Raw genomic sequence first — 22661 nt, 5'->3', positions numbered from 1 at the left:
GCCGGTTTACGCGATTGGTTTACACAGAGTGACGTCGGGTTGCACCTCTCAAAAGTTGATTGTTTCATATTTATTTAAACTAACCTCAGTTAAATAAATGGTTGAACCGGCGTTTTCTGTCATTTTTTGGAATTTGGTAACGCCTGTGAAGGTGCCCTTGCTGCCCTAAAGTCAGCTTGATTGGATCAATGTTGGGTCTCCTGACAGAACACAGGTGTCAAATCACTCTTCCTAACAAGTAAGCAGCCACGGGAACCATGGTAACACAGCAGTCGTTTTTTATTACACTACAAAAGGATGGCAAATGGCAAGATTAGATCACCATTTAAAGCAGAACCACATTGTAGCTTTGGCCCTCTAAGAGCCAATCAGAGCAAAGAAAAATAACAAAAAAAGGCCTTTTGGCGACCCATCAGTATAACCTTAAATAAGGGTCTCAGGCTGTAATCACATGCAGAACTAACTGTATGCAGGACTGCAAAGCATCCTGGGAAAGCGAGTTCAGGCTCTGGTCGGTCCTAAGAGAAAAGTAAGACAGGGAGCTGACATACGTTTCTAGAGGGGCGCAAAGGAAATCAATGGTCTACAATGGAATATAAATCAACACAATTTAAAACACTGATGATTAAATTCAAAAAGCCGCTATCATTGTTTCTCCATTTCATCGTAACACAACTGTAAGACACTTTGTAAATAGTTGTTAATAATAATAATAATAATAATAATAATAATAATAATCATAAGGGCAACCACGGTTAAGTAGGAAGGTATGAATTTCGAGTGACCGAGTAAGAAATGATGTTGAATAATCTGCTGTTGTGTTTTACTATTTGCGCAGGTTGGCCTTATAACCATCGAACCCTGCGCATCCTAAGCTCTAAATTCAGGATGAAGTTAATTCCAGCGCATGCATTCCTTTTCTTTTTTTTTAAGCATTGAGCAACACGTTGTACATTGTACAGCAACAGTGGGTTTTCTGTAACAGCAGTTAAATACAATTTCTTCAACAACTCGTCATCGTCGGGGAAAAACAAAACATAGACAGCCTTCGGCCCCCGAGAGGCTTTCAAGGCATTCTCGTATAAAAATCTAGAGCCAAAGTGAAACTGAAAGACATCATCCTTGTGGGAAAACAACCGTAGTCCACGATGACCACAAGGACAGACACTATGACCCTTCACCTGTACTTTACATTGGTGTCATAACACTCTAACCCCCCCCCCCGACACTTTACATTCAAAACATAAAAGGTCAAACAAACAAGGGTCAAAGGACATATCAACATCGGCCCTCTAAAGGACATAGTATCTTAAAAGAGAGACCGTAACTAGAGTCACTCAGTGTGACGTGTATCCCGTAGCATCTTCCTCGTCCTCTTTAGCTTAGTTTCCTTTATTGATATTGTGGAAATGCATAGCAGGACAGCGTGACGCCACTGCTCCAGCGCCCGGGTCTGTTTGATTGCTTGTTTGATTGTTGCTTGCAGATCGGCTCCAGGTTTGTGTGGCTACCGGATTTTAAACGTGGCTCTCGTAGATCACCTGGCAGGCCGGGGCAGCACTTCGGACCTCCTTCTGCTCCGGCTCCGCCGCCGCCGGTACGGAGATCTTCTCCTCTCCCTCCTTCTCCTCCTCCTCCTCCTCTTCCTCCATCTCCATCTCCACCTCCTCCTCCTCCTCCTCCTCCTCCTCTCGCCTCCCTCTGCCTTCCTCGGAGTCTCCTCCTTCTTCTGCGGTTTCTCCCGCTTCCTCCGGCTCCTCCGACTCTCCCGTATCCTCTGTGTCCTCCGTCTCCTCCGTCTCCTGCGACTCCTCCGTCTCCTCCGTCACCTCCGACTCCTCCGTCTCCTCCGTCGCCTCCGACTCCTCCGTCTCCTCCGACTCCTCCTGCTCCTCGTCCCGCGGGGCGTCCGACGACGGCGGCGGCGAGGAGCACGACGGGCCCGCCTCGCTCTCCATGCTGCAGTACCCGCCGGCGGCCAGCGGGGGGTGCACCGACACCTGGATGGCGATGTGCTGCGGCTGGTCGTGGATGGACGAGTTGTCCGACTCGCCCGCCGGCGACGCGCTCCTCCCGCGCTCGTTCTCCCGCTCCGCCTGCTCCCGCTCCTGCAGGATGGAGAAGACGTCGCCGGCGCCGATCGACGCCAGCCCGGCGCCGCCAATGGCGCCCAGGTGGTGGTGGGGGCCGCCGGGGCCCTGGCGCAGGAAGGTGTGGCGCATCTCGTCCACGCCCACCACCTCCAGGATCTCCTCCATGAAGGTGCGGCAGTTCATGATGAGCGGCGGCAGCGGGATGCTCCTGGCCAGCTCCTCGATGTAGCGGGCAAACTCCATGGTTTTGAACTGCGTCACCTTGGCCAGCTCCAACGTCTTGGCCGACGTGATGATGGGGATGCGCTTGGCGATCTCGAAGGCCTTCTGCAGCTTCTCGGCGCCCTCCGTGCGGAAGAACTCGTTGATGGCCTTCTCCGTCTTCTTCAGGTGGCTGCTCATCATGCAGAGGCGCGTGATGTTCAGCGCCATGATGATGGTGAAGGTCACCAGGCACACCACCATGTAGTACACGCCCATGTCGCCGCGGGTGATGACCACGCGCAGCGTCACCGTGCAGTTGGCGTGCCCGTGGGAGTTCGACGCCATGCACGTGTACTTGCCGCGGTCGGCGAAGTCGATGGAGGTGATGTTGAGGACGCCACTGTCCAGCAGCCAGAACTTGCTTTCTGAGAGGGGGAGAGAGAGAGAGAGAGAGAGACAGAGACAGAGACAGAGACAGAGAGAGAGAGAGAGAGAGAGAGAGAGAGAGAGAGAGAGAGAGAGACATGTTTAATTGGTTGGTCTTTTGTCTGTTATTATTCTCATATTGGAAAGGACATAGCTATTTTTAGGTTCTCAGCGTTCTAAGAATGAAACCACAGTATTTGTACGAGTTCACTGCATTCTAAGAAACTGCATCGCTCTAACCTCCACCCCAAACATCCCATTTGGTGTATTCTAGATAAACAGGTCATGCTATTAAAATGGATAAACCAAATCTATTGTGAATAAGAGCACTTTCAGTTTTCTACTTGGTCAATTTAGCAAAAAGCCATTGTTCATTTTACCCACTCTTGGCCAACGCTGACCTTTAACACTGACCAGATTATCATTATAAAACACAAAGTATAATCTAAAATTACCTCTGTCAAATCCTTTTCAGGCGCTGTTCTATGTCCTAAAGCTACAGCACTGTGACACTCACTCACTCACTCACACACTCACACACACGCCATTTCTGCACCAGTGTACAAAGAGCATGTATTTATTGGAGTGTTCTTCTGTGAGATACTATTCATATCGACCACATGTTACCCTTGCCATGGCCCTGCTTTATTAATAGAATCGAATGTGGGATATGATTAGCGAGGTCCATTATCTCCTGGAACACAGCCAACATCCACAAAAATCCATATATAACAAACTGACTGGCCCACTTACTACAATGCATGAACTGGATCTGATGTTTCAGTGTGAACCATGTCCCAGACTACATAGGAAACGATGTTGTTGTGACGTATCCTCTATAACTAACTGTTCATCTGTTGTCTACCTCCTGCCTGCTTTTAACATCCCAAACTGCCCTCCATGAATCTTGAGACTCTTCACCTGAGCATATAATAATAAACAATAACAAAGGCAGAAGAAGTGCTAATTGCTAGTTATCCACAGCCTTACGTCGTGCCTTAGACCGTGACCTTATCCCTCCTGCCATGAGCCATCAATATTTAAACATGTGGCTGGTCATACCTGGATGCTGGTGACGCTAGGAGTAAGCATTTAGCGTGAGCCAAGGCCTATTCATTTTGGTGTGTAGGTAGAAGGCTAGGAGACCAACAGCTATGCAGACGACAGACTGCATGAACCCCACAATAGTCTTTGGGGGTTTTGTTTGAATCATTACCACAAGAGGTTGATGCTTTTTCTGTAAATTACAAAAGCCCCAGTTGTGGTTCTCACTCGGTAGAAGTAAAGACGCTTAACAACCCCTTTGGTCAACCAAAATCCCAGTATGCACCTGTGCTGAATCTCTTTCTCCTCAGTTTAACATCTGCCATCCTATGTAGTGACGGATTATATTTAAATTACATTTAATCATTGAGCAGATGCTTTTCTCCAAAGTAACTTAGTAACAAGTAAGGCTGAGGACAATCATGGCATATAATCAAAGTTGGGTTATCTAAGTAACCAAGTGCTGCAAAAGTGACTTTACCTCGAACAAACTAGACTTTGTACAGAATCTGAGCACAACAGGGAGAATGAGGTTATGAGTATGTACTTGGAGAAGAGAGGAAGGACCTAAGGCATCACAAGTGCTCAAACAAGGACTTACACAAGTCAGTCAATGATATGGTGTGATTTGATCTAATTTATTTTGTATTAGTAACTAATAACAGTATTACACTTAATCTAAATGATTCGAGAATACAACAGGAATGTTAAAAAAACAGTTTTGTTCAAAAACGTGGCTGTTGACTAAATCAACAAAATTAATAAATTACTTCCGAACCTTTTTTTGGAAAGAGGATAACTGAATCACATCCTCTGTGAGTCAAACGCAACAATGCTGCGATTATCTTCTCATTGAACCACTAGTCCTGTTTGTTGCACGGGAAGATAGACACAAACAAAAGCAAATGCTTGGAGATAAACATGGATGTGGGCCTAAGAACAGCTGCACATTAACCCTATAGTTCAAAGTCTGCTTGCATGGGTTTGTGTGTTTGTTATCTAATAGAGAAATTCCAAACCAGAATTAGGGTTTGAAAGAACAGGCTTGCATACGAGTTTCAACATGTTTAATGGCTCTTCCTCACCTGCACTAGCAACGTATTAAAATAAACCAGTGCTATGTTAAGAACCACTTTACTTATTCATATTATTAACTCTGTGATGTTACAAACCGTGATTAAATCAACCCACTATCAACACATTTTACTCCCTTCATGATCTTGTAGCGTTGTTAAGTGTGTGTGATGAATAATCAATTATTTTCAATGCATCGATCAATTTAAGGATTCTTGATTGTTGTGTGTGTGCGAGTGTTCTTTGACAAAACCGTTTCTCTGCATGTTGTGTCAAGTTTAAGCAGTTTGGTTCAAACTTGCAAACCCACACGAATACTTTCATGTTGTCCCTCCTGAGTTACTCCATGGCGAATTCTAATTGTTTGACACCACAGCCAACAAACAAGGCATTTTCACAAAGATATAAATAAATAATTTAGCGCAAACAACAACCATTTCCATGTGGAGACTCTATTTAAATCTTTTGAATCCTCATAACATTTTTTGTTTTTATATGAATACCTCACACGCACAAATGTAACCCGTTCAACAATTAAGAAAATAAATTTAAGTGACTGATGTTTTTAACTTGAAGAACCTCCAAGTGGGAGACAACTCGAGGGTCAAACTGTATCAATTTCTGTGCCAAACTTTGGCCCATTCACAGACCCTAGCCTGGTCCCTATTCAACACCAGCTGTGAATAGCAACTCTCTGGTCCCCTCCTGTGTAATAGACTGTTGTCCACCACTGATACCAACACGGTACAATACAACACAATGGAAACGTTTCTGCGCTACGGAAGAAAAGGTCAGACCAACTTTTCAACTTCACATTTCTTCAAGTTTCTAGTGTTTTAACATATATTTCTTACTGCCATTGAGTTATGCCTTGCATAAGGCACATTTGACCAATTCATTTGCTATTATTTTATGTGGGCCTTGTGTTTGTACTATACAAGGGCCATTGCAACAATTATCACATGAGCTCCCTATACTCTAAAGGGGGGCGGCCTCTTGCAATAAATAGACAATAAGTCCTTTGATGGACGAATTGAATACATTCTCTAAGTCAAGTGCCAAGACAGTTGGCTAGAGATGGAAGCTGGGTGTTCTGGGGGTGTCCTGGGAACGTTAAACATTCATTATTCAGAGGGGTTGTGCATAAGCCAACCCTCGTGGTTTCCAGTGACATGCTGTAGAGCCAGGGTTGTCTTACCGATGCTTACGGTGTCCAGGCGTTCTCCGTGCGAGTTGAACCACTGCACGTCCGGGTACGGGTCTCCGGTGACATTGCAATCAATCAGCGCGCAGTTCCCCTCGCGGGCGATAATCTGGTGTACTTTGGTGAACAACACGGGGACAAATCCTCCATCTGGCACGGTGGCGTTTTCCGTGTGGTTCCCGTCCAAATCCGTCCACAGGGCCCCGGTGGTGTGGACGAGGAGCATCATCACCGCGTATCCTCCAGCCCGATACATTTTATCCGATTGTCGGTGTGTCACCTAGAGAACTGAGGGTTCATGGTTCCAAAGGTTATCTCTGGTTAATGCAAGGCAATCCGGTATTCAGCTCCGATACTTTTAGAGTTCCACTAGAGTAGAAACACAGTAAACACACAACGCAATTCAGATACCCAGCATTGTCAACAAGGCAACACATCCCATCCAATGTGGCCATAACGCCGTCGGAATATCAATTAATATTTTCAGAAATAAAAATTGGGTTACAATTGTGGTATTATACAGTGGTATTTTGGGTTGCATTACAATAAAACAGTTATTTTAGGCTAAAAAGCAAACGCACAGGCCTCCATGTCCTAAGCCGACCGCTGTAGCCTGCATCCCATTTTAGATAAATATGGAAAGATGCAATCAAGGGGTGAAAAGTAGAACATGAAAGGGGATGGTGGTTTTATTCACATTGATTAGTCACGACTACTCAGCCTATTGACGTGGGCTAAACACCTCGCATCGAGAGCGCTGTTGACTTGACGTCCCAACATAACGGAGATCAATAGCGACTCTCACTGTGCCCTGAACACGTCATCCATCACCAGGACGCCCCAGCGTATATATGGGGGATCGGATATACAGCATGTCATGAGAAGAATAGATCAAGGGATGCAGCTATAGCCTGGAACATTATCACGGGACCTTCCTCAGCGCTACTGACCGTGAAGTGTTTATCGTTCCTAAGCCGTGACATTGGCGGAATAGACACACGCTTCGTCGGTACAGAAAAACACACGACCACCCAATGCATACGTCGACCTGATTGTCTGCGCGCAATACAGATGTTGAAGCTTTAGCATGTCCGTCGGCTGTTGTACCGCCCTCAAACCCACGCAACCTTACTAGACTACAAAACGATATGGCTAATGTAGCTCCGACGTTAGCTTCACCGCCCGCTAGGACACTCGACTCGTTTCAGACCCAGAGGAAAATTCGCTAGATTTTCTTCTTTCCATCGATTTCTGCATCAGAAGGCAACGAACGTACCTCACATCGTGATTATCCACACGTCATGACAGCGATAAACCAGCGGATTCAGATGCAGATGTGTTCCGCTGCCACCGTGCCCTGCCTCGACTCGTCCCGCTATGTGCGCGCTGCCGTGCGGACCAGAGCGTACGGACGGAGCGGCGCCGCGCACCAAAATGGATGAGGAAATCTCATACGCCTACGTCACAACCATAAGTTCACAGCGCTGTCCTGTATTTTAACCTATATCGATTCATATTCAGACTTTTTTTTTCTTCTTCTTCTTCTTCTGTTTACAATCAATGCGCTTAATGTGTGGGATTAGTTAATAGAGTCTTGTCAGGATGAAAATAGAAAACACACAAATGTATATTAAGGGAATATCCATGTAGAAAAAGTCCATACATCAAACACAATGTATGTGTGTAAACAACAAAAGTGTAGTAGCCCTGCCTACTATAAAATGATAACGGTGATCCCATTATGTTATGGTGATGTATGCCATCCATTAGTATAGAGCATCACTAGATAGGCATTCACTTGACAGTATAAACTCAATGTTTATTGTAAGTGTTCTAAGCAGTGTAGTCTTTCGAAAGTAAGCTGCTCAGTTTTTTCCCCCACTATCCAGGCAGCCCGCCAGCTAGACAGGCAACCTTTTATGGAGAGCATTAGGACACAGTCGTTACTGTGCGGATGGATAATGAAAAGTTACAGAAGACCTCTCGAGCTAATAGGCCTGCATTGACCAGTCAGTTTTATATGTTATGCTCTCACCCGTCAATACATCATGGTGTGAATTCAAAAAACGTTGTGTATGAGGTTAAACTTGTATTATCTCTGTTGCAATTAGCTCGAGATAAGAAATGCAGTGAACGCAGGCATTCTTAAAGAATGCACGCGAAGATAACTCATCAAAATTCACTTTTCTTTTTAATGAGGATATAACATTTTTATTCATCAGCTGTTTAAACCGGCATAATGAGACCCTCGTTGTTATTGGGTCATTCATGTGTTGTAGAGTGTTAGCGTTTCATCAGAATTTTAGAGGCTATGGTATCTTCCCTCTCAGCTGAGCAAGAGTATTTCAGGAGCTCCGTCATAAAAGGGTGAATGAAAGCACAAAGGACATGTCGTCCTGTGTAATCTGTCCACACTTTATGATCCCGATATGCAGGGTTTTTTGCAATATCTGTCGCCCGGTTGGATTCGCCCAGTAAACCTTCACACCGTTAGTAGTGATTAAAATGTGTTCGTTTTCCCCCAAGTTCATTTCAGAAACACACTGCTAAGATTGTCACACGCGGTCCGATTGTTATCAGAGGACAAGATGGATTCCTGAGTTATAAACAAACATGATACAACACTTGTTTACCTTTGTGACAGTGTAGTGCTCGAGAGGAAGCTTATTAGCTAAGATCTCGATTGATGTTATTTTTGTGTATGCAAACAACAATAAAAAAAAGACATCCCCAATCCGTATTCCCCAAATCCCGCCTCCTTACAGCTATCAATGACTGGTATTGGTCAATACGGTCTCCCGTACATAATGACCCTTACCACACAAATCACACAGGCACATTCATAATCAATGGCCTTCTGCCGTATCAATGCCACGCATTGTTTACTTTAAAATACCTTCAAGAAAATCCTGTGTAATAACAGCAAGACCCCAACAACAGTGAAAAGAACATCCCTTTCTCTTCTCCCACATGCTTTGGTGTCATTGTAGCGCTTTGCCCATGCTACATTACACCAAACATCAACAGCCAGAAATAGATCCCCACTCCCCCAGGGACTAGGGCTTCCTCTTCCAGTGGGCCTCGGTCGTCACTGAGCCTCTCTGATGAGCAGGGACAGCCTCCTGAAGGCCTGCACACACACAACGAGAGAGAGAGAGAGAGAGAGAGAGAGAGAGAGAGAGAGAGAGAGAGAGAGAGAGAGAGAGAGAGAGAGAGAGAGAGAGAGAGAGAGAGAGAGAGAGAGAGAGAGAGAGAGAGAGAGAGAGATAAGCGCTTGTTTTTTGAGGGAAAGTGCGAGGTCATGTGTGTATGAGAAAGAGAGCGAGAGAGAGTGAGAGAGACTAACTTCGTCTATCCGTTGTGGGCTGGAGAGGGAGAAGGCCGCTCGCACGTAGGGGCAGGGCTTGGAGCTGTCAATCATGAACTCGCAACCAGGAACCATTAGCACCTGTCAACCCATTACAAAGCATCGGACTGTACTTTATAACTTAGTGGTTGTTACCGTGGCGATGGCTGTACATCCGCCGTTGCTTCCAGTCGGTAACCTTAAGGACAATCTCTGCATCTAGCATTTATTAGTGCTGATAACCGTAGCGACGGCTATACTCCAACTACTCATCGTTGATAACCATGGGGTTGGCTGCACTCCGCCCATTACTAAAGTGTTGGTAGCCACAGCCATAGTACCAAGGGCAGTGCCATGCCTCCCTTTTTTAGAAATGTGTTAAGCTAATCAAGAGCGCATTGGTTTTCTGAATAGAGGCGTGTGAGCTGCAGAGTAAGTTAATTTGAGTTAACGCTGAAATAACTAATCTATTTAGTATAATGCTGGCCTTTCCTAAACCAGTGCACGCCCTATTCAGAACAGAAACCAGAGAGAGATAGACACCCACACAGAGTTAAAAGCGTTTCAAGATGCATCATGAGAAAGTTGCAAAAGCATCTTTCAACATTTAGAGCATGTAATTCCATAATTCCCTAAGTCGTCATTCATTCCAAACAACAAACACGTAGAAAATCATCCCAGTGACAACCAGATGAGACACAAATACACTCTCCCAGTGATAGATGGGGTCCTAGTTTATATGGATGTGTGTGTGTGTGTGTGTGTGTGTGTGTGTGTGTGTGTGTGTGTGTGTGTGTGTGTGTGTGTGTGTGTGTGTGTGTGTGTGTGTGTGTGTGTGTGTGTGTGTGTGTGTGTGTGTGTGGTCCCCACCTCTTTCTCCATGGCCTTCTCCACGATAAGCTGCTTGGTGTCGGCGATGCCCTTCAGCTTGATCCACAGGAACATGCCTGCAGAGGGGGCATGCCATTCCGCTACATCTACACACACACAGACAGACAGACACACATCAACCACAATAACTACCACCTTTCATCATCGAGTCACATCATTGCACTAGAGTCTTTCAGGTGTGTGTGTGTGTGTGTGTGTGTTGGGTAATTTGTGTGTGTGTGTGTGTGTGGCCAACCTTTCAGCCACTTGTCCGCTGAGGACAACATGGCGTCTCGCTGCTTGCTGTAGAACTCAATGACCCTGCGGCAGGAAGGAGAAAACCACGGCTAGGCATCACTCACACACATACACACACACACACACACAGATATATGGAGAATAACTCATGCACACACAAATGGACAAACACACACAGATATATAGGGACACACAAACACAGACACACACATGTATTGTGCGGATCGGGACGTACCCATCTATGTGCTTGAGGAAGCCCTCTTGGCCCCAGCTGTGCAGCAGCTCGAAGACCATGAGCTAGACAGAGAGACACCAGAGCTTAGTCGGAGCCCACTGCTATACGTTAGTCCCTTTTAGGGTGTGTACCAAGTTTGGGCATCCAACCAAGTCATATAACAACCACACATTTATACTGTAAGCAGCACACATTGTAAACCAGGAATTGAGCCAATCAAGCTACGACTGAACCACGTCAGGGCGACTCATATTGTTCTGTATCTGGCAAATAAGTAATAATAATCTCCCTAAAATGAAACTAAACAGCATGAGCACATTTTTGTGCTAGCAGCAAAAAACGATGGCCACAACTGCTATGAGTTATGTCTAGCTTAGCCGGACCACAGCTGATTTATTCACAATAACCAGTATTCTGTACATTGAGGGCTTTAAAACATCCTGTATCCGAGCTCGACGCCTTCCCTTTTGCGGACAGGGACAGGCCCAGGTGCTCCGCATTTGCATTGTGCAAATATTAGTGCATCGGCGCTGTGGTGAAGTGTGTTTGAATATGCTTGATAATGACGGATAACATGCAAACAGCTCAATGTGTTGTGATCTAATCCTCTTCACTGTGTGTGTGCATATGTGTGTGTTTGTGTGCGTTTGTTCCACTCGGTGAGGAAGTCGTCCAACCAAGGATACCATCACTCCTCTCCTCTACCGCTGTTTACCCTTACAACAAAGATTAAACATCAAAGAAGGTTATGACACCGCAAGCCCTGCTTTACGACCCGTATCGACACCGTTCGCATTACTTTTTAATCACTCTTGATAAGGTATCTGACTCTCTCGCTAGCTGCTACTACTCTCAAGCCAATCCAGCCCGACACGACCAGCCCCTATCAGCCGCGCTGGGGCCATTTCCTGTTATCCTGCTCCGACTGCAGCCACAGGAAGATGGAAACAATAACCATGAAAGGGTTTGAAACTGGACCTAAACAAACAAGGTACAAATCGCTGTGGTCTCTGCAGGTTATGAGAGTGAAACTGGGGCGAAGCCAGGAAGCACGTGCTTTCGGTTCTGCTCGTGTCCCCACACACACACACACACACACACACACACACACACACACACACACACACACAGGAGGAAGGTACCTGAGTGAAGGTGCTGGTGTGCATGGTGGAGGACTGGATGTGGAGCTCCACCCTTTGGACCAGAGGCGCGGGCCCGGTCAGGAAGCCTATCCTCAGGCTGAGGGGACAAGGGGAGCAGGGGGGTTATGGGGATAGGGCCCTGAGCTCCCCTGAGGTTAAGAGGGAGGTGGGGGATTGACTCACCCCGACGACAGGATCTTGGAGAAGGAGTCGGTGCGTATGATCCGCCCGTCCACGTCCATGGAGAGGAGGGAGGGCGCCCAGGGCTGATAATGGATCACAGAGAGAGATCACAGATAGACAGACAGAGAGAGAGAGATCACAGATAGACAGAGAGAGAGAGAGAGAGAGAGATCACAGACAGAGAGAGAGAGAAAGAGAGAGAGAGATCACAGAGAGAGAGAGAGAGATCACAGATAGACAGACAGAGAGAGAGAGAGATAACAGACAGAGAGAGAGAGAGAGATCACAGACAGAGAAAGAGAGAGAGAGAGAGAGAGAGAGATCACAGATAGACAGACAGAGAGAGAGGGAGAGAGATCACAGACAGAGAGAGAGAGAGAGAGAGAGAGAGAGAGAGAGAGAGATCACAGACAGAGAGAGAGAGAGAGAGAGAGAGATCACAGATAGACAGACAGAGAGAGAGAGAGATAACAGACAGAGAGAGAGAGAGAGAGAGAGCACAGACAGAGAGAGAGAGAGAGAGAGAGCAGAGAGAGAGAGAGAGAGAGAGAGAGAGAGAGATATCACAGACAGAGAGAGAGAGAGACAGAGAGAGAGAGATCACAGACAGAGAGAGAGAGAGATCACAGACAGAGAGAGAGAGAGAGAGAGAGAGAGAGAGAGAGAGAGAGAGATCACAGATAGACAGACAGAGAGAGAGAGATCACAGACAGAGAGAGAGAGAGAGATCACAGACAGAGAGAGAGAGAGAGAGAGAGACAGAGATCAGAGACAGAGAGAGAGAGATTACAGACAGAGAGAGAGAGAGAGAGAGAGAGAGAGAGATCACAGACAGACAGAGAGATCACAGACAGACAGAGAGAGAGAGAGAGAAAGAGAGATCACAGACAGACAGACAGACAGACAGACAGACAGACAGACAGACAGACAGACAGACAGACAGACAGACAGACAGAGAGAGCGATGAATAAAAGAGCCAGGGGTTGTACTTAAACAAAAACAGATGGGCTGGTTGCAACAGTATCTTCAAGCGTCGTCAAAGTGTTATAGGCCATGTGTTTACAAAGGGGTTAACATATTACTCAATCAAACCTAGTTTTTGCACCACACAAACTTGTTATTTACAGAGCGCTTAATAGTTCCTAATATGTACACCTACCCCTCAGCAGGTAGAAAATGTGTCAGTTAACACACAAAAATAAGGGGCATTATTAAAAAAGAATATAATTTTGGGATGTGTAGGCCTTGGCCTGTCTTATCCCGTGGCTCTCAGTGGTCATGGCGGCCCTCGCCCTATTGTCCTCTCTGGTCTTCTCAAGCACTTCCTTTTCTAGAACGTAGCTTGCTGTTGATTGGTTACAACTCAGTAGTCATGACGTAGAGGCGACAACGAACGGCTTCAGTTCGTTTTCCGTATTAATACATTATTGCTAGTAAGGACAATGCAATAGGCATTGGTGGTGCAAACTAATCGAGCCAACTGCTAGTTTGAAACCAACAAAGCCAGTCCAGGGCAAGGGAAGTAGACCCAACTAGCGAAGAGAGGGATACTACCGTGGCCCTGGTTCCCATTAAAGGAGCCCTCATCAGTGTAACGAGCCACACCTGTGAGGGTGCTACAACGACACCCGAGTGAAAAGCGTCGACCGTACCTTGTCGAACTGCAGGAAGAAGTAGGGGTCGTCCTCGATGATGAGCATGTCGTACAGCCTGGCCAGCTGTGAGGACAAGGGGGACAGGAAGTGGTCAGTGAATAGAATCCACCCCCCACCGACACTCCCCTCCCCTTTCTCTGTGCGTGTCCGTGAAGCCAGATATTTCATTAAATGTTTGATAAAAAATTGTTGATATTCTATTTTGTCCATGGCATTTTTTGTGTGCATTATATCTAAAAGTGTATTATTATTGTGCTTTTATTTTAGGTTTTTCTTAAGTTGTTGTTTTTCCTTTATTTAGTTTGGTAACAGCCTTGGCAGTGTAAATGTTCCTTGCTCATATAGCCCCTTTTGATTTGAATGCAGCGTTGTTAGTGGAGCCGTGGTGTGGCGGTATGTTCCTCAGATGTGGTGAAAGTGTCGGGTTTTCAAAGGAGGTTGGAGGCGGCGCTCTTTGGGCTCGCACGTGAGAGCGCTGCACGTGCACGCACGCAAACACTGTCTGCATATGGCTGTTTGAACGGACCAAGGCTGTGTGTACGGAAGTAGACACTGAAACCCATTGAGTGCAATGCCACGTGGGAAATTATTCCATATTACATAATCTCAGGAATATTTTCCATAAAAGGCACAGTCGTCTATCTCCAATACCTTTCCGTCTATCTCACTCTCATAAAGCATAAAAATGCAATAAGAAAAACATATAAATTTATAAATAATGAAAAACCCTCAGATGCAAAATGACCAACCAATCAAATAACATCTTGGGTCGGATCAACCTCAATTAAAGTTCGGAGGTTCATGATATTTTTTTTTTTTTCTCATTTTGCACCAAAAAGATGCATAAAAACATCCCCACCTAATCCTACATTTGAAACAACCTTTGACCAGATGAACCTTCACCTTCACCCCCCACGCATCGACAACCAGCGTCAACCCAACCCAGACCTGTATCGTCTTCCCCCTAGCGTCCCCTGGCCGTACCTCGTACACTTCCTGTTTGCGCTGCGTGGTCATGGAGGCGCCGGTGGGGTTCCCCCCGTTAGGGATGGTGTAGAGCAGCCGGGGTGCCGTGCTGCCCGGCTGATGCACCTCTGCGGGGTCCCAGCGGGAGAGCACCTCCCTCAGGGCCGCCGGCACCATGCCGTGCTCGTCGCTCGCCACGTTGATCAGGTTGCAGCCCAGCGGCTTGAGCTGAGGTCGAGCGAGCATTGGTTAGTGAAGGAGAGAGAGAGAGAGAGCTGGTATGAGCCGCTAAAGTCTGATGCTAATTGCTATGTCTCTTACTATTGTTTACATTTTTATTTATCTAATTGCTGTTTCTTTGTAATGACTTTTGTGTATCTTTGCACGGTGTCCTTGAGTGCAGAGAAAGGCGCCTTCAAATAAAATGTATCACTGTAATCAGGCAATCAACATTTCGGGTCATTAGTTTCCAAGAATCTCACTGCCAGGGCACAGTATGGCATTAAGGGGAACTTCTTCATTTACCATTTTTCCTTCATAATGAACTCTGTCATATTTATATTTCTTCCGTTAGTGTTCTTGACTACAAGTGTTTAATTTCCCCAGAATTTCAAAGATTTTTCAGGTATATGCTTTGAAGAAAGCCCTTAATAAGGCTGCAGTTCAGGTTTATAAGTGGAACATCTTTCCTTAAATATGACAATTATGTTATATTTATATATCTTCCATTAGTGTGTTCACTTATGAGGCATCTCTTGACTGCTTTGTATTCAACTCATCATTATGTTTGAGGAGCAGGATCTCAATCAGAACCCGACGACCAAAGAGGTTCCAGGGCCAGAGAGGTACCGTTTCATACACGGACCTCGGAAGGTACCCGTCTGCTGCATCGTGGAAAAAGGGTTTGAATGTCTCCCTGCTATTTACCCGTTTGGGCTGAGAGAATGAAAGGGAGGCCGAGAAGCAGATGTCAGCACGCATGTCGTTCCTAACACTCACTCACCGCGGTCAGCGTGCCTGAGTACGTGGGCGCGTCCAACAGCACGTTGTCCCCAGGGTTCACCAGCATCTCAAACACCTGCCAAAACAAAAGGAGAAATACATCTTCAGACCGGACCACATGAGGTCCAACAGAATGACTCAGAGACTGAACCCCATACAGTGCCGGTCACTTCAAAACACCACCAATCTCTAGACAATAAACCAAAAGCGCTTCATGTAACTTTGTAATTCAGCGATTGGTTGTTAAAGTGATAACACACCCGTAGTCATCAAAACAAGCTGAGAGGTTCCAGACTAAAACACATCCTGCCATGTCAGGCTACGACCTGTACTGCATGTGATTAAATAACTTGCAATAGAAATGAAACAGGGATCGCGTACTACTTCAGGGGAGCCATTTTATAATCCCTCTGCTGACATCCAACCGTTTGTTTAAAAGCCAGCTCCGCCTTAGTTAAAAACCACCACCACCAGCAGCACCACCACCACCAGCACCACCGCCGCCCTCGGCCTCTTCGCCTGCCGGCGGCTGGCTCACCTTGCAGAGGCCCTCCTGGCTGCCCGTGGTGACACACAGGTCCATCTGACCCCTCTCCGCGCTGTAGCTCGCGCTGGGCGGGTTGTGGAGGTCCCGCTGCAGCTTCTTCATCCAGGCCACCAGCTCTGGGATCCTGAGGACACACGCAGAACACACACTGAGAACAAGGACCGAACAAAGAACTAATGAAATATAGATAAATAGATAGATTCTTTTTTTTTATAATTTGTTATGTATATCATTTTGATCATGATGTTATATGCTATATGAAAAAGGACAAAGAGAAGACAAGGAGAAGCAGAAGAACTGAAACACAGCTCTCCGAAGTGGAAGGAGGAGATGGAGGTGCTTTGAACCGATGGGCGACACCGGCTCTGGAGAGAGAGATCCCCGGGGTGTTATCGCTGCACTTCTAACCACTTCACAGGCCCGCCGCGTGACGGATCAGCTCAGATCGCTGGGCTGTGTTTACTCAGAAGCCCATAAAGAGAGATAAGCGAGCCACGACGAGATAAGCTGTGGACGCCCCTGAGCGGCTAACACATTGATTCACAACAATGGGAGTCCCTAAAAGCAAATACACACGCGTGTTGCTCTAAGGATCATCCACTGAGTCGGTGGTTGACAGTACAAAAAATACATTTTTTTCCCAGTTATATTACAATTGCAATACAGAAATTATTATTTCGATGGCTCAGTCAAATAAAAAAAAGGAAATAGTTGGGTAGATAGACGCACAAAAACCTTTGATTGCGTATTCGTTGGATGCAATGATTGACCAGGCAATCAATGATGTGTGAAAACACTCCTCGTTTTAACTGGTGAGATTAGGAAATAAATGGCGGTAGTTGCTACAATTGTAATTATTGGCAATACAATGCAAACATCACCACCTATCTCTAATTTACAATGTACCACACTCAAAATAACAGCAAACAGTATGGATATAATTGTATACATCACAATGATTGCGTTTACTTACTTAAGTATGTGGTCGGACATACAGACCATTTAGGCCTGTGATGAAGTGGCTCTGAGTGAGTGAGTGAGTGAGTGAGTGAGTGAGTGAGTGAGTGAGTGAGTGAGACACAAACTGATGGGCAGGGAGTTTCGGTTTCTTAGCAACTAAACGTTAATATGTCCGGATAATCCCGAGTATACTGTATCTATCTATACGTTAGTGGTTGTCATGGGGACCGAGTTGAGCAGGACATGCATTGTACGATGCCTCAGGCCTGGTTAAACAAACTGACAAGGTGTTGCGTGACAGAGTGCCTGAGACACAGTAAGTGCCCGAACTGTGTGAGACAAAGTTTACATGCAAACCGTCCAACCAGTTCACATAACATTCACCCTGCCGTGATTGGACAGGACCCATTTCCAGGTCCAACAGGATACGAAGGAGGGATCATGGAGATAAGGACATTGATCCATTGGGATTTCATTCACAATAGAAAGCGTGCTTGGAGGACATTCCAATGAGGTCATCATATAAAATATAGCCTGTTATTGTGGAATGAACGCACACGAACAAACGACTTTATATGTCAACGTATTCGAGAAATCAAGTTCAATTTATCTATAGTGTTCATTCAGTTTCCGAATTATCAATCCATCTTTCAATGAATCTTATCAATCAATGATTCTTTCATTTACTTTTTTTTTTAAAAAGCAACTAACAGTGAATTTATTTTTTCCAGATGCATGTTATTTATGGTAGTTAGGCGAAAGATAGGCATCTTGCTCAAGGTATGCCTGGAATAAGGGGGGGGGGGGGGGGGAGGAAGGCTGCCTGTGGACATGGAAAAGTGTGGGTAGGGGGTTACCCTCTTGAGGCCGAATACTGCAAGGCCCTCTTCATCAGCGACTCGTCGAAGGAAAAAGTGGAGCCGTCGTTCATGGTGAAGGAGGCCGAGCGGAAGGGGAAGGTATTGGGGTTGGGGGCTCCACCGGCCAATGAGATCATTGAAGGGGGCGAGCGCTCCTGGATCTCGGCTTGAGGAAGGGGGGGGGGAGGAGAAGTAGCATGTGAGACGAAATACAATATTATATTGTGATGTAATACCTAATATATGAGGTATTGGGATAATAATGCATATGCAGGTGTGCAGTATCTACTATACACAGAAGTTTATTCGGATGTTTAATGCTGCAACGGGTTTAACACGTTAAGTGGTTAAGTGCACATTGCATGCATTTCTGCCCTTCTGAGTAAATTATTTAGAAGGCATATTATAAAGTGTGCAGTCACTTATACAAACAAGGGCTTTTCTTCTTAAATGCAGCTTCCAAACTTACTGAGCAATCGGATCGCGGAGGGCTTCCTAGCAGCGCTGACTGCTGTCAGAAACCGGGAGTAATTCATTGTTGTTCCTAAGAATGGAATGGAAATGAAAACTTTCATGCAAACTATTTTATTAATAATTATGATTTGACACCATGTGGTAATTATGAAACTGCGAAAATACCGACAAATTGACTACGTGTTAATTCACTGCTTCTCTGGATTGATACGGGCTACTGTATCAAAACAAGTTGGGACAGTAGCCACCCTGGAATGGCAGCATTACTACGATTTGAGAACAAATTACTCCGTAACGACCTGTTTACATGACTGACCTTGCGTATGGGCACTATCCTTAGCGGATTGGTGGTCAGTACATTTTCTCTACGTGATCATGAGTCAACCACACACCACACCGCGGCGTGGCCACTCCAGAAACTACATTTCCGGAGTCTTTATCGTTTTTAATCTAATGCTATAAAGCGTTCCTATTGATGTACAGTACAACAAAACATTTCCCTTCTTCGATGGATGATACAAAGCGATACTGATCTAATCGTTTGGGCATGCCAATAATAACCTATAATTTACCGAACAACCAATCAAATATTTAGATGAATTTACTGACACTGGTATCTAACCTCCGCTAGAGAGCAGCGGTTAGGGTCGCTTGCAAATGATCACAGGAAACAAGGAAGAAGAAGAAGAGTACCCAGCGTTGATCATCAGTTAGCTCTCAGATACTTCAAAACAATACAGTTCCGACCAGTTAATGCCGTTCACCTGCTTATGGTTTACTTCGCTGTGTATTAGGAAGCTTTACTTTACTTTAATGTAATCTGATGTTTAGCTACAATAGGTAACCGACAGCGTTTCGTTTTCTAATTCGTGGACGCTATCGTTAACTATATACTAGGATGTGCACCAGAGTGGACATCCATGCCATAGTGTGAAAGCCAAAAAGCAGGGACACTTGCTACAGCGGGCAAGGCTGATTATAGAATAAAATCACCGTACTTTACCTGAGGAAGACATTGACTTCACGGAAGATATCTGCTGAGATGTATCACTGACCAGCTGAAGCCCTTTGCACACTCCAAGTGTTAAATGGGGAAAAGGAAAGACATGATCCACCCCAGGTTCCTTGGTAAGTATATGCGTCATGGATGACCTTGTTCGGTTATGATGTGGTAAACATTAACTATGAGGATTGCTTCTACAAACAAAATGGGTACTCTATATCGTGAATATACTACTGCAAACTAGTCAGTGATGGACGGCATACTGAGCCAATGAATGGCGGAATTTATGAAGAGGTTAATACATTTTCCGTTACTACAATATATCTGATTAAAACAGAATGGCACTTGAGTAAAGCTGCATGAACATGCATTCTGTAGCCCTATATTGTACACTTTCAAAGTACAATTTCAATGTTCTTTAATGTGACACCCATTTTCTCTCTCTGTGCCCAGCAGCCGAAGGTGGACTGCATGCGCTCCACAAGAGGAAACACAAAAAACACAAGAAGCATAAGAAGAAGCATCACCGCGACGACGCCAGCGGCGGCCACGCCTTCCCCGAGCCCTTGGAGAAACACCCCCACCACCCCATGCCCATGCCCATGCCCAGACCCCCACCGCCACCACAGCTACGGCTCAAGATCAAACTGGGGGGCCAGACACTTGGCACTAAGAGGTAACGATGAGCCCCTCTACACCGCACATAAAGGCCACCCTCAGCATCTTTATCAAAAATCATTTTATAAAAATATAATAGATTTGTTGACGCTTAGTGTGTTCCTAGACTGTAAAATTTCAAGTGCTACATTCGAATAGTTACCAGAATGGGAATACTGTGCTGATGAATTGCATATTTGTATTAGTGATTGCCCGTCCAGTCTTAAACACGCACCGCTCAGTGTATATCGGTGAGGCTCCGGAAAGTACTATTTCTCCGCTAGTACTCCCGCTCAACGTTTGTTGTCGTTATCTGCGGCAGTGTGCCGACCTTCACCGTGCACCCTGGCGTCGCCTGTCCGCCCTCACCGCTGATGATCGTAAATAAACACAATGACTATGACGATGATGACGACGACGACGATGACGAAGACGATGACGACGAAGAGCCATCCGTGCCTCTGGAGCAGTACCGGGCCTGGTTAGGTGAGTCCGTCTGCGATGGCTTCCTTTCGTTGACACCCTGATGGGCTTTGGCAGTCCAGGACATGCTTAAATAAAGTTTTTTTGTAAGGTTTGGGTGATCATATTTTAAATCAGGGAATACATCGTACACCCTGTGTTAAAGCCAATGATCAGTTTCAGTCCTTAATGCTCATGGATTGCAGAAAATTAAGTTTTAAATCTTTTCATCCTCATCCCACTAATATGGACAGTAGGTCCCAATCCCTCTTCAAAGACACATGGTGAGAAAGAAATGCTACACGCTGCTTCTCTCGTGATTCTTACATCCAATGGTGTTGATAGATAGGCTGATTTCTCTCCTCCTCTCCCCCCCCCCCCCCCCCCCCCCCAAGATGAGGACAGCAACGTGGCTACCTCCCCGATGCCGGACGTGGACTCGGACTCGCTGCCCGCGGTCCCGGTAGACGAGGAGGAGCGGTGGCTGGACGCCCTGGAGAAAGGAGAGCTGGACGACAACGGGGAGCTGAAGAAGGAGGTCGACGAGTCGCTGCTCACGGCCCGACAGGTGCACGACTCACCGACCTATCACAGCGGGGGGGTCACAACGGGAGGGGAGGGTTCAGTGGCCGGACTCTTAAGCCCAAAGGCTCTGGGATCGAACCCTGATGTGTACAGCCCTACCCGTTAGGCGTCCTAGAGCGAGAGGCCAACAAAAAACTCACTGTTGGTTGCTTCAAACAAAACGATAAACAATTACAAACTCCGCTCTCAATGTTTAGCTTCATGGACGAGAGACACCAGCAGCACAAGAGGTAAGCGAGGGTCACAGCTGTGCTCACTGAACCGGTCTCTCTCTGTCCCTACAGAAAGCCCTGCTCCACAAGCAGCAGAGCCAGCCCCTGCTGGAGCTGCCCATGGGCTACAAGGAGAAGGAGATGACGGCCGAAATGATGCAGAAGCGGGAAGAGCGCGCCCGCAAGCGGCGCCTGCAGGCCGCCAAGAAGGCGGAGGACAGCAAGAACCAGACCATCGAGCGGCTGACCAAGACCAGCAAGGCCAAGATCAAGAGCATGCGGGAGAGGAAGTCCAAGCAGGCGCAGTGCCCCATGGTGCGCTACAGCGACTCGGCCGCCGGGGGCGTGGCCATCTCCTTCCCCGTGGGCGTGGCTCCGCCCACAGCGGCGCCGGCCCCGCCCCCGCCGGCGCCGGCGCCCTGCGGGGTGACGGGGTGCGACAACCGCAAGAAGTACTGCTGCTCCAGGACGGGTGTGCCGCTGTGTAGTCTGGCGTGCTACATGAAAAACCTGGCGCCGGTGCAGAGCGCCGCGTGAGGCCCGGCCGTCGAGCAAGGCACTAGACCGTCGAGGAAGGCACTAGACCGTCGAGCAAGGCACTAGAATGTCGAGGAAGGCGGCCCGTGAGGTACAAAACTCCATGGAAACAGGACTGGATTTGCATTCTTTTTTTCAATTTTTTTTCATTTTGTAAGTAAAGTATTTGTGTAACGTGTGTGTGCTGTGTCCAATCAGGTTCCCCCCCCCCCCCCCCCCCCCATTGATGGCATTATTTTGTTATAAACAAAAATCAGTGAACGAATTTAACCGAATTACCGGAACATTTATATATCGAAAGACGCTGCCTGCGGTTTTATTTTTGTTACAAACTGCTTCCCCTGTTAACTCTTTTTTTTTTTAATTCTTCAACATGATCATGACACTGGCTTACCAACCAATAGGAATCACTTACTTTAATTCTCTAAGAAATGTACATTGTTATAAAGCGTGATTTCCATACAAAAACAAATACTGTACATCTTAAATAACAAATTGTTTTCAGACACAATTCATGGAATACTTTTTCTTTCGGTAAATTACTGATGGTACTAGTAAGTAGTGCCTGTACAGGCAACTTCTCGTTTCAAGACTTCCTTTATGAAAATGAACACTTCGCTTGCTTTCTGAGGTATTTGTTTGAAGAAGCAGCAGTTCCTTGA

The 22661-nt window shown here is 46.2% G+C and overlaps 3 protein-coding genes across 6 annotated transcripts; 1 reads left to right on the top strand and 2 right to left on the bottom strand.

The window, feature by feature from the left end:
* Positions 1-252: 252 nt before the first annotated feature.
* mfap3l (microfibril associated protein 3 like) lies at positions 253-7450 on the bottom strand. Of its 2 annotated transcripts, none has more exons than XM_079758078.1 (3): positions 7322-7450; positions 6040-6414; positions 253-2722 (listed from the first exon to the last, which is right to left on the bottom strand). In XM_079758078.1, exons 2-3 carry the CDS (start codon positions 6299-6301, stop codon positions 1518-1520), a joined length of 1467 nt encoding a protein of 488 aa, XP_079614204.1. In that variant the 5' UTR covers positions 6302-6414; positions 7322-7450; the 3' UTR covers positions 253-1517. The 2 variants fall into 2 exon arrangements, with proteins under 2 accessions (XP_079614204.1, XP_079614205.1); XM_079758079.1 differs by having other exon boundaries at positions 6040-6333; positions 7322-7449.
* Positions 7451-8017: 567 nt separating this feature from the next.
* On the bottom strand, positions 8018-18947 carry aadat (aminoadipate aminotransferase). Of its 2 annotated transcripts, XM_079758074.1 has the most exons (14): positions 18860-18947; positions 18539-18613; positions 18067-18235; positions 16241-16373; positions 15704-15778; positions 14719-14928; positions 13732-13797; positions 12080-12162; positions 11897-11993; positions 10755-10816; positions 10518-10582; positions 10262-10368; positions 9392-9493; positions 8019-9175 (listed from the first exon to the last, which is right to left on the bottom strand). In XM_079758074.1, exons 2-14 carry the CDS (start codon positions 18603-18605, stop codon positions 9134-9136), a joined length of 1278 nt encoding a protein of 425 aa, XP_079614200.1. In that variant the 5' UTR covers positions 18606-18613; positions 18860-18947; the 3' UTR covers positions 8019-9133. The 2 variants fall into 2 exon arrangements, with proteins under 2 accessions (XP_079614201.1, XP_079614200.1); XM_079758075.1 differs by lacking the exon at positions 18860-18947 and having other exon boundaries at positions 8018-9175; positions 18539-18609.
* Positions 18948-19234: 287 nt separating this feature from the next.
* On the top strand, positions 19235-22510 carry ino80b (INO80 complex subunit B). Of its 2 annotated transcripts, none has more exons than XM_079757788.1 (5): positions 19235-19671; positions 20003-20222; positions 20526-20689; positions 21061-21233; positions 21535-22510. In XM_079757788.1, exons 1-5 carry the CDS (start codon positions 19632-19634, stop codon positions 21997-21999), a joined length of 1062 nt encoding a protein of 353 aa, XP_079613914.1. In that variant the 5' UTR covers positions 19235-19631; the 3' UTR covers positions 22000-22510. The 2 variants fall into 2 exon arrangements, with proteins under 2 accessions (XP_079613914.1, XP_079613913.1); XM_079757787.1 differs by having other exon boundaries at positions 20000-20222.
* Positions 22511-22661: the final 151 nt, after the last annotated feature.

Source organism: Pollachius pollachius (genome assembly GCF_949987615.1).
Source record: "Pollachius pollachius genome assembly, chromosome: 20".
NCBI lineage: Eukaryota > Metazoa > Chordata > Actinopteri > Gadiformes > Gadidae > Pollachius > Pollachius pollachius.
The sequence above is the reverse complement of the archived record's forward strand: the minus strand, read 5'-3'. Positions and strand labels throughout refer to the sequence as shown.